Source organism: Mobula hypostoma, chromosome Y (genome assembly GCF_963921235.1).
Source record: "Mobula hypostoma chromosome Y, sMobHyp1.1, whole genome shotgun sequence".
Lineage (NCBI taxonomy): Eukaryota > Metazoa > Chordata > Chondrichthyes > Myliobatiformes > Myliobatidae > Mobula > Mobula hypostoma.
The window spans coordinates 2,243,572-2,256,020 of NC_086130.1; the positions used below are offsets into that span (position 1 = coordinate 2,243,572).

The window sequence follows — 12,449 nt, forward strand, 5'->3', positions numbered from 1 at the left end:
CTTGTCACAAATGAATACATTTTGGGTCAGTTATGATTAAGGACACTAAGAAAGTTATGTTTTCGCTGAAAGGATAATCGACAGCCTGAGCGTTCTTCAACCCTTTGTGTTGAGGATGTCCTTGACTCCGGATGGCTCATCCATTTTCATAAAATGAAGAAGAAAAAGATGAGCGAGATAAATAGCTACCCTTTTCCTCTTCTGTCACAATCTACCCCATCCCCATTTAGCTTCTGGGCCAACATCAAAATATCTGTACCTGTATAAAGAAAAACAGCAGAAATCCATTCAGCCAAGTCTATGGGACACAAGACAATGCAAAGTATTTTTTTAGTTTTGCTTTTCTCCCCTAAGTGTCTAGTGCAAGAAGTTCACTAGCACACTAAGTACAATCTTTCCCATGGCAAATAGCACATAAGAAAGCTTTAATCATTGTATTGTGCAGCACTGTGATCACATCAACAATATTAAAACAATTTACTCCATTTTCACTTTAGGACTGCTTAAGCCGTTTGCGGGGAGGACCAAGGAAAGGGCATTGTGCTGATGCTAGTGAACGGTAAGCTTCAGCCACCAGTTGAGGGTGAGACAAGACCATTGACTTCCAACCAATTGTCTCCATTACATCAGATGCATGGCTACAAAAGTGAAACAGAAATACATTAATTGTATGCATGTTATATTCATAACAGTTTGACATGTCTACTTTTATCATCTACTATTTTATTCAAATATTGCAAGTTTTTACTTTAATCCAGCTTACACATAGGAATATAAATCTTACAAAAATTGGGCAATATCACTTTCAAAATAGAGCTCTTTGAATAATTTAATCAAATATGTATAGATATAGATATATCCACCCCTCTGCAATCCGTTCTCAATGATGGCTACAATATCATAGTTTCACATACTGAATCATATTTTACCTCATCTGCATACCTACAATACTCTTTATATCGAAACCTTAGAAGGCAACAGGCTTAGACAGAGTAATTGGTAAGGTTCGTAAACTCGTGCCAACCACCTGGTGGGAGTATTCATGGACATTTTCAATCTCTCACTACCACAGTCGGAAGTTCCCACCTGCTTCAAAGGGCAATCAATATACTAGTCCCCAAGAAGAGTTCATCCCCACAGAACCTAGGCCACTGTACCCCGCTCTGCAATTGAATCCTCGACTTCCAAATGGGAAGACCACAATCTATGTGGATTGGTAATTTGAAATTGAAATTTGATAGGGAGAAAGTAAAGTCTGGTGTAGCAGTATTTCAGTAAAGTAAAAGGAAAGTACAGTGGTATGAGAGAAGAGTCCAAAAAATCTGAAATGTAAAGGGACTTGGGAGTCCTTGTGCATAACACCCTAAAGGTTAATTTGCAGATAGAGTGGTGGTGAGGAAGGCAAATGCAAAGTTAGTATTGATTTCAAGAGGTCTAGAATGCAAGAGCAGGGATGTGATGCTGAGGCTTTATAAGGCACTGGCGAGGCTTTACTTGAGTATTCTGAACAGTTTTGGGCTCCTTATCCAAGAGAAGATATGCTGGGATGGAGAAGGTTCAGAGGAGGTTCACAAGGATGATTCTAGGAATGAAAAGGCTATCATATGAGGAATGCTTGATGGCTCTGGTCCTGTACTCACTAGAATTTCAAGGATGAAGGGGGATCTCATTGAATGTTGAAAGGCTTAGATAGAGTAGATGTTTCCCACGGTGGGGGAGTGTAGGACAAGAGTGTACAGCGTCAGGATGGAGGGGTGTCCATTTAAAGCAGAGATGCAGAGAAATTTCTTTAGCCAGAGGGTGGATGATTTTAGAAATTTGTTACACTAAGAGCTGTAGAGGCCAGGTCATTGGGTGTATTTAAGGCAGAGATTAGCACGTTCTTATTGGCCATGGCATTAAAGGTTAAGGGGAGAGGCCAGGGAGTGGTACTAAGGAGAGGGAAAAGAAAGGATCAGTTATGATTGAATGAATCAGACTCAATGGGCCAAATGGCCTAATTCTGCCCCTTCATCTTATGACCTAATATTTCAAGTTCCTGGGTGTCAAGATCTCTGATAATAGTCATAGTCACAGTCATAGTCATACTTTACTGATCCCGGGGGAAATTGGTTTTCATTACAGTTGCACCATAAATAATAAATAGTAATAAAACCATAAATAGTTAAATAGTAATATGTAAATTATGCCAGTAAATTATGAAATGTCCAGAACCAGACTATCGGCACAGGGTGTCTGACCCTCCAAGGGAGGAGTTGTAAAGTTTGATGGCCACAGGCAGGAATGACTTCCAATGACGCTCTGTATTGCATCTTGGTGGAATGAGTCTCTGGCTGAATGTACTCCTGTGTCCACCCAGTACATTATGTAGTGGATGGGAGACATTGACCAAGATGGCATGCAACTTGGACAGCATCCTCTTTTCAGACACCACCGTGAGAGAGTCCAGTTCCATCCCCACAACATCACTGGCCTTACGAATGAGTTTGTTGATTCTGTTGGTGTCTGCTACCCTCAGCCTGCTGTCCCAGCACACAACAGCAAACATGATAGCACTGGCCACCACAGACTCGTAGAACGTCCTCACCATCATCCGGAAGATTTTAGAGGACCTCAGTCTCCTCAGGAAATAGAGATGGCTCTGACCCTTCTTGTAGACAGCCTCAGTGTTCTTTGACCAGTCCAGTTTATTGTCAATTCGTATCCCCAGGTATTTATAATCCTCCACCATGTCCACACTGACCCCCTGGATGGAAACAGGGGTCACCGGTACCTTAGCTCTCCTCAGGTCTACCACCAGCTCCTTAGTCTTTTTCACATTAAGCTGCAGATAATTCTGCTCACACCATGTGACAAAATTTCCTACCGTAGCCCTGTACTCAACCTCATCTCCCTTGCTGATGCATCCAACTATGGCAGAGTCATCCGAAAACTTCTGAAGATGACAAGACTGTTTGTAGTAGTTGAAGTCCGAGGTGTAAATGTGAAGAGAAAGGGAGACAAGACAGTCCCCTGTGGATCACTCTGTCGGACACACAGTGTTGCAAGCACACATACTGTGGTCTGCCAGTCAGGTAATCAAGAATCCATGATACCAGGGAAGCATCCACCTGCAGCGCTGTCAGTTTCTCCCCCAGCAGAGCAGGGCGGATGGTGTTGAACGCGCTGGAGAAGTCAAAAAACATGACCCTCACAGTGCTCGCTGGCTTGTCCAGGTGGGCGTAGACACGGTTCAGCAGGTAGATGATGGCATCCTCAACTCCTAGTCAGGGCTGGTAGGCGAACTGGAGGGGATCTAAGTGTGGCCTAACCATAGTCCGGAGCAGCTCCAGAACAAGTCTCTTCAGGGTCTTCATGATGTGGGAGGTCAATGCCACCGGTCTGTAGTCATTGAGACCGCTGGGGCGCGGCGTCTTCGGCACAGGGACGAGGCAGGACGTCTTCCACAGTACAGGAACCGGAGCCTCAGGCTCAGGTTAAATACATGGCGAAGTACTCCACATAGCTGAGGGGCACAGGCTTTGAGCACCCTGGTACTGACACCATCCGGTCCTGCAGCCTTGCTTGGGTTGAGATGTTTCAACTGTCTTCTCACCTGTTCAGCTGTGAAGCCCGCCGTGGTAGTTTCGTATGGGGAAGGGGTATAGTCATGAGAGCAGGGTGGGGGACTGTGAAGAGCGGTAGGAGGGGAGAGTGGAATATGTGTTGGTTGGGGGCTGACAACAGATGACTCATGTGTGGGATGGGCAGGGGCCACAATGTCAAATCTGTTAAAGAACAGGTTAAGTTCATTGGTCCTGTCCACACTGCCTTCAGCTCCTCTGTTGCTAGTTTGCCAGAACCCAGCGATGGTCCTCATCCCCCTCCAGACCTCTCTCATGTTGTTCTGCTGGAGTTTCCACTCAAGCTTCCTCCTGTATCTGTCTTTAGCCTCCCTGATCCTGGCTTTCAGGTCCCTCTGTACTCCCCTCAGCTCCTCCCTATTTCCATCTCTAAACGCCCTCTTTTTAGCATTCAGGATGTCCTTAATGTTCTTTGTCACCCATGGCTTGTTATTTGAATATCAAAGGACAGTTCTTGTCGGAACATGGTTCCAAAATACTGACCGCTATAAAGATGGCAAGACAATGGTTGTATTTCATTATGAGTTTGAGGAGGTTTGTTCTGTCACCTAAAACATTCAAAAACTTCTACAGATGGACCATGGAGAACATTCTGACAGGCTGCATCACTGTCTAGTATGGAGGGTGGCTACGGTACAGGACCGAAAGAAGCTACAGAAAAAAGTAAAATTAATCAGCTCCATCTTGAGTACTTGCCTCTTCAGGGAGTGATGTCTCAGAAAGGCAGCGTCCATTATTAAGGACCCCAGCACCCAGGGCATGTCCTCTTCTCATTGCTACCATCAGGGAGTAAGTACAGGAGCCTGAAGACACACACTCAGCGATTCAGGAATAGTTTCTTCCCCTCTGCCATCAGGGAGGAGGTACAGGAGCCTGAAGACACACACTCAATGATTCAGGAACAGCTTCTTCCCCTCTGCCATCAGGGAGGAGGTACAGGAGCCTGAAGACACACACTCAGTGATTCAGGAACAGCTTCTTCCCCTCTGCCATCAGGGAGGAGGTACAGGAGCCTGAAGGCACACACTCAGCGATTCAGGAACGGCTTCTTCCCCTCTGCCATCAGGGAGGAGGTACAGGAGCCTGAAGACACACACTCAGCGATTCAGGAACAGTTTCTTCCCCTCCACCATCTGAATCCTAGATTGGCACTGAACCCATGAACACTACCTCACATGTGCACTATTTTTAATTTAACTATTTAATATACATATACTTATAGTAATTGATATACTGATTTATTTATTTATCTATATTATCCTGTATTGCATTGTACTGCTGCTGCTAAGTTAACAAGTTTCACAACACATGCTGGTGATAATAAACATGATTCTGATTCTGAAACAGATGTAACTCAGAACATTAATTCCAACATACTCAACCTTACCAGTTACTTTCTTTTTCCCCACTCCACTGGCTACCTGAAAACTCTAATTCAAATTAAAGTTCTTGAAACAAGGAAGTTGAAAGGATATTTGACTGAGATTTGCATGATAAAGTGGATTTGGCTCAAGATTAAAGGTAATTAATAAGTAACAAGTCATTAGAGACTACAGATTAAAAGTAAAGGGCAAAATTACGAGAAAAGAGGTACAAAAGGCAATTTTTCAAAAGATGCATTGATGGAAAGTTCACTCTTAACAAGAATGTGAAAATATGTGAATTAGATTGTTTTACAGATTTGGAGTTTTGGTCTCCTTTTGTACTGCAATTTTATTATACTGTCCCTTGTTAAAATTATTAACTTAAACAGTCTTATGAAAAAGTATAAAGTCCACATGACCCAAAATCTAATCGAGTTGACTTGACACAGTAAAACACAATAAAGTGCAGCACATCCTCCTTCATTAAGTTAATTACAACCTGGGTGATTAGCTGTCCCATCAAAACTGTCTCTGCTCTATAATGAATTTGCATTCACTATCTCATATTTCAGTTTTTATAGCGCTGTAAATGTCCTGCATCGAAAAATTTATTTAATTTCTTCTTGAAATCCATACATAATGAGAACTTATCATGAATAGCACTAATTAACGCTGCTAAAATCACCATATTATCTAATGGTATTCCATTGGAAACTCAGGTCTATAAAGCAACGAGTGACAAAGTCATTAAGTTCATTTTTGTTATTAACTTGATAGTTGCTTCCATATGTCATTAAACCTAGTCTTAATATATTTGAGTTGATAATTCTGGTGGATGTTAATAGTTCTGTTACTTTGTTGCTGTACTATAGACTTCCATACAAGTCATTTAATGACTATGTAACAAAATTAGTCAACTCCCATTGCCTTTTTATTTAAAATCAAAGAATCTTGTACATTATGCATGATGTCTGGTCAGACTCAAGCAGAAAGAGTTTTTTGATTTTTTTTATCTTTTGACGTCTTATAACTCTGAAGTTTGGATACAAATTAGATGTTTAGGGTGCAATATAACACAAAGCTAAATGATATCCTCCCCACTCCTCTTCCATAAAAGCAACATGAACTTGCAGCCTCGAACATCTTGCTTGTACTTTTTTTTTGAATGAGAGATCTTCCTAAGTATCATTCAATTCATTCATGGAGGCATAATCTGAAAGCTATTAATTTTAATTATTCACTCAATTACAAGTAGTAAACTGGATGTCCTCCTTTGTTAAAGAAAGGGGCTTCCCTTCCTCCACCATCAACTCTGCTTTCAAATGCATCATTCGAAGAAGGAAGTCTGAGAGTCGGAGTGGGAGTGCAGAGGAAACCTTTTCTAAATTTTTCGGTTTTTTTCCCATCGGCATTCAGAGAGGCGGGACTGCGCAGGCGTATGATGTCGGGCAGTGAAGCGCGGAAGATTTAAAAGGAACAGAGCCTCAAACCGCGAGCAGCATAGTTTGCGGGCGGTGGAGTGAGCCGGGAGCAGAGTGAAGGCTTAAGGGCTTCGGCTCAACGGGCTTAGGCGGAAACGGGGGAGGCGAGGAAGGTTTGGTATTCATTTTTTGTTGTTATTTGAGCAGAGGGGCAGTATGAGTGTGAGGGCAGTTTGTTGTTCTCAGTGCTGGATGTGGGAGGCCCTGGAGTCTCCAAGCCTCCCGGATGTCTACATCTGCGCCAGGTGCATCGAGATGCAGCTCCTAAGAGACCACATTAGGGAACTGGAGCTGCAGCTCGATGACCTTCGTCTGGTCAGGGAGAGTGAGGAGTCGATAGAGAGGAGTTACAGGTAGGTGGTCACACCGGGGCCACGGAAGGCAGACAAGTGGGTCATGGTTAGGAGAGGGAAGGGGAAGAGTCAGGTAATAGAAAGTACCCCAGTGACTGTGCCCCTTGACAATAAGTACTCCTGTTTGAGTACTGTTGTGGGGGGGGACAGCATACCTGGGAGAAGCCTCCGGCACAGAGTCCGGCCCTGTAGCTCAGAAGGGTAGGGAAAGGAAGAGGAGGGCAGTTGTGATAGGGGACTCGATAGTAAGGGTGTCAGATAGGCGATTCTGTGGATGCAGTCCAGAGACCCGGATGGTAGTTTGCCTCCCTGGTGCCAGGGTCCGGGATATTTCTGATCGCGTCCAAGATATCCTGAAGTGGGAGGGTGAGGAGCCAGAGGTCGTGGTACATATAGGTACCAATGACATAGGTAGGAAAAGGGAAGAGTTCCTCACAGGAGAATATAGGGAGTTAGGAAGGGAGTTGAGAAAAAGGACCGCAAAGGTAGTAATCTCGGGATTATTGCCTGTGCTACGCGACAGTGAGAGTAGGAATGCGATGAGGTGGAGGATAAATGCGTGGCTGAGGGATTGGAGCAGGGGGCAGGGATTCACATTCTTGGATCATTGGGACCTCTTTTGGCGCAGGTGGGACCTGTACAAAAAGGACGGGTTACCCTTGAATCCTAGGGGAACCAATATCCTGGTGGGGAGATTTGTGAGGGCTACTGAGGTGACTTTAAACTAGAATGGTTGGGGGGAGGGAATCAAATTAAGGAAACTAGGAGAGGGTAGGTTGTTTCACAAGTAGAGAAAGCTAGTAGACAAGTGTGTGAAGGAAGATTGGCAGGGGACAGAGATCAGGAGCACTCAGACCAAAGATGTAGGGGATAAGGAAGAAAAGGATAACAAAGTTGTTTGCTCCATGAAGGATAAACAGAGAGTGGGATGTGAAGAGTTTCTTAAATGCATCTATTTTAATGCTAGGAACATTGTAAGAAAGGTGGATGAGCTTAGAGCATGGATTGATACCTGGAAATATGGTGTTGTAGCTATTAGTGAAATGTGGTTGCAGGAGGGGTGTGATTGGCAACTAAATATTCCAGGATTTCATTGCTTCAGCTGTGATAGAATTGGAGGGACAAGAGGGGGAGGTGTTGCATTGCTTGTCAGAGAAAATAAAACAGCGGTGCTCTGACAGGATAGATTAGTGGACTCGTCCAGGGAGGCTATTTGGGTGGAATTGAGCAATAGGAAAGGTGTTGTGAAGCTTACAGGGGTGTATTATAGACCACCTAATGGGGACCGAGAACTGGAGGAGCAAATTTGTAAGGAGATAGCAGATATTTGTAGTAAGCTCAAGATTGTGATTGTGGGAGATTTTAATTCTCCACACATAGACTGGGAAGCCCATTCTGTAAAAGGACTGGATGGTTTGGAGTTTGTGAAATGTGTGCAAGATAGTTTTTTGGAGCAATACATAGAGGTACCAACTAGAGAAGGGGCAGTGTTGGATCTCCTGTTAGGGAATGAGATAGGGCAGGTGACAGATGTATGTGTTGGAGAGCATTTCGGGTCCAGTGATCAAAATACCATTAGTTTCAATATAATTATGGGGAAGGATAGGACTGGACCTAGGATTGAGATTTTTGATTGGAGAAAGGCTAACTTTGAGGAGATGCGAAAGGATTTAGAAGGAGTGGATTGGGACAATTTGTTTTAAGGGAAGGATGTAATAGAGAAATGGAGGTCATTTAAAGGTGAAATTTTGAGGGTACAGGATCTTTAAATGTTAGGTTGAAAGGAAAGGTTAAAAGTTTGAGAGAGCCATGGTTTTCAAGGGATGTTGGAAACTTCGTTCGGAAAAAGAGAGGAATCTTCATAAATATAGGCAGCTTGGAGTTAATGACGTGCTTGAGGAATATGAAGAATGTAAAAAGAATCTTAAGAAAGATATTAGAAAAGCTAAAAGAAGATACGAAGCTGCTTTGGCAAGTAAGGTGAAAATAAATCCAAGGGGTTTCTATAGTTATGTTAGTGGCAAAAAGATAGTGCAAGATAAAATTTGTCCCTTAGAGAATCAGAGTGGACGGCTATGTGTGGAACCAAAGGAGATGGGGGAGATTTTGAACAATTTCTTTTCTTCAATATTTACTAAGGAGAAGGATATTGAATTGTGTAAGGTAAAGGAAACAAGAAGGGTAGTTATGGAAAGTATGACAATTAAAGAAGAGGAAGTACTGGCGCTTTTAAGGAATATGAAAGTGGATTACTCTACAGGTCTGGACAAGATATTCTCTAGGACCTTGAAGGTGGTTGGTGTGGAAATAGCAGGGGCTCTGACAGAAATATTTCAAATGTCGTTAGAAACGGCGATGGTGCCGGAGGATTGGTGAATTGCTCATGCAGTTAAATTGTTTAAAAAGGGTTTTAAGAGTAAACTTGGCAATTATCGGCCTGTGAGTTTGACGTAAGTGGTGGGTAAATTGATGGACAGTATTCCTAGGGATGGTATATATAATTATCTGGATAGACAAGGTCTGATTAGGAACAGTCAACATAGATTTGTGCGTGGAAGGTCATGTTTGGTAATTCTCACGTGGAATCTCATGTGGATACGGTGGTGAAGAAAGCTTTTGGCATGCTGGCCTTTATTAATCAGAGCATTGAAAATAGGAGTTGGGATATAATTTTGAAATTGTATAAGGCATTAGTAAGACCAAATTTGGAGTATTGTGTACAGTTCTGGTCACCGAATTATAGGAAGGATGTCAATAAAATCGGGAGAGTACAGAGGAGGTTTACTAAAATGTTGCCTTGGTTTCATCTCCTAAGTTACAGAGAATGGTTGAACAAGTTAGGTCTTTATTCTTTGGAGTGTAGAAGGTTAAGGGGGGACTTGATAGAGCTGTTTAAAATTATGAGGGGGATTGATAGAGTTGACGTGGATAGACTTTTTCCATTGAGAGTGCGGGAGATTCAAACAAGAGGACATGAGTTGAGAGTTAAAGGGCAAAAGTTTAGGGGTAACATGAGGGAGAACTTCTTTACTCAGAGAGTGGTGGCTGTGTAGAATGAGCTTCCAGCAGAAGTGGTTGAGGCAGGTTCGATGTTGTCGTTTAAAGTTAAATTGGATAGATATATAGACAGGAAAGGAATGGAGGGTTATGGGCTGAGTGCAGTTCGGTGGGACTAGGTGAGAGTAAGAGTTCGGAAGTAAGAGAGAAAGGGCCGAGATGGCCTGTTTCTGTGCTGTAATTGTTATATGGTTATATGTTATATGAAATGGTTGGTTGGGTCCTGAGGCTCCTGTTCCTCCCTCCCTATGGCCCACGGGCAGTAGCTGTTACTGAAATGATTGTGTGGATCCTTAGGCTCCTGTACCTCATTCCAGCTGGTCTACGGGCAGTAACTGTTACTGAACTTGTGGTGTGGGTCCTGAGGCTGCTGTAGCCCCTTCCCAATGATTTACGGGCGGTAACTGTTAATCAAAAGGTGATATGGGTCCTGAGGCTCCAATATCTCCTTCCAGATGGTCTACAGGCTGTAACTGTTAAAGAAATGGTAGTGTTGGTCCTGAGACTCCTATATCTTCATCCTGATGTTTTATGGGAGTAAATGTTATTGAAATGTTGGTGTGGGTCCTGATGCTCCTGTACCTCCTTCCTGATGGTTTATGGGTAGTAACAGTTACTGAAATGTTGGTGTGGGTCCTGAGGCTCCTGTACCTCCTTCCTGATGGTTGAGGGGTAATAACTGTTCCTGAACCTGGTGGTGTGGGTCCTGAGGCTCCTGTACCTCGTTCCTGATGGTTGAGGGGTAATAACTGTTCCTGAACCTGGTGGTGTGGGACCTAAGGCTCCTGTACCTCCCTCCTGATGCTTGAGGGGTCAATATCTGTTCCTGAACCTGGTGGTGTGGGTCCTGAGGCTACTGTACCTCCTTCCTGATGGTTGGGCTACCCATGTATGGTTACAGTTACGCTACCGTGACGCCCTTACAGGTGGGTGTACTACCTGCATGGCGACCCTGGCATAGAAGAAGCTTTCTCCTCCCAGCGAAATCTCGGCAAGGTCGAGTTTACCATGGAGTTTGCCAATATTTCCAGCGGGCTTTCCCATTTCTGAATCTCAATTCCAGGAAGACTGATGCCATGTAACTATGAAATATAATTTAGGCCATCAAGTGCTTAGGACTAAATGACAAATTTCTGGAATATATAATTTAATAATGGTAATATTACTTTATGTTTTGTGTGTGTGTGTGTGTGTCTTATATGTACCGAGGCATTTCTGGAGTTCTGGAGGAACGTTGTTTCATTTACAGACACTGAATGACAATAAACTTAAACTTGAACGAATTAGTTTTATGTGGCAGGGATTCAAGTTTTTGGATCATTCTGACCTCTTTTGGCGCAGGTGTGACCTGTACAAAAAGAACAGGTTACACTTGAATCCTAGGGGGCCCAATATCCTGGCGGGGAGATTTGTGAGGGCTACTCAGCTGATTTTAAACTAGAATGGTTGGGGGGTGGGAATCAAATTAAAAAGGCTAGGCGAGAGGAGGTTAGTTCACAACAGGGGGATGAGAACCAGTGCAGAGAGACAGAGGGGTGTAAAATGAGGGTAGAAGCAAAAACTAGTAAGGTGAAAAGTAAAAGTGGCAGGCCGGCAAATCCAGGGCAAAAATCAAAAAGGGCCACTTTTCAACATAATTGTATAACGGCTAAGAGTGTTGTAAAAGCAGGCCTGAAGGTTTTGTGCGTCAATGCAAGGTGCATTCATAACAAGGTGGATGAATTGAAAGTGCAGATTGTTATTAATGAATATGATATAGTTGGGATCACAGAGACATGGATCCAGCGTGACCAAGGATGGGAGCTTAACATTCAGGGATATTCAATATTCTGGAGGGACGGACATGAAAGAAAAGGAGGTGGGGTAGCATTGCTGGTTAGAGAGGAGATTAACGCAATAGAAAGGAAGGACATTAGCCGGGAGGATGTGGAATCGATGTGGGTAGAGCTGCATAATGCTAAGGGGCAGAAAACGCTGCTGGGAGTTGTGTACAGGCCACCTAACAGTAGTAGTGAGGTTGAGGATGGTATTAAACGGGAAATTAGAAATGTGTGCAATAAAGGAACAGCAGTTATAATGGGTGACTTCAATCTACATATAGATTGGATGAACCAAATTGGTAAGGGTGCTGAGGAAGAGGATTTCTTGGAATGTATGCGGGATGGTTTTTTGAACCAACATATCGAGGAACCAACTACAGAGCAGGCTATTCTAGACTGGGTATTGAGCAATGAGGAAGGGTTAATTAGCAATCTTGTCGTGAGAGGCCCCCTGGGTAAGAGTGACCATAATATGGTGGAATTCTTCATTAAGATGGAGAGTGACATAGTTAATTCAGAAACAAAGGTTCTGAACTTAAAGAAGGGTAACTTTGAAGGTAGGAGATGTGAATTAGCTAAGATAGACTAGCAAATGACACTTAAAGGGTTGACGGTGGATATGCAATGGCAAGCATTTAAAGATCGCATGGATGAACTACAACAATTGTGCATCCCAGTTTGGCAAAAGAATAAACCAGGGAAGGTAGTGCACCCATGGCTGACAAGGGAAATTAGGGATAGTATCAATTCC

General features: G+C 43.3%; 1 protein-coding gene across 1 annotated transcript in view; it reads right to left on the bottom strand.

Annotated features, from left to right (window-relative positions):
* Positions 1-493: 493 nt before the first annotated feature.
* LOC134341066 (speckle-type POZ protein-like) overlaps positions 494-12,449 on the bottom strand; it is a 202,829-nt gene continuing 190,873 nt past the window's right edge. The window contains exon 9 of the mRNA XM_063038816.1: positions 494-638. Within this exon, the coding sequence (XP_062894886.1) occupies positions 494-638 (145 nt within the window). The remainder of the gene's footprint in view (positions 639-12,449) is intronic.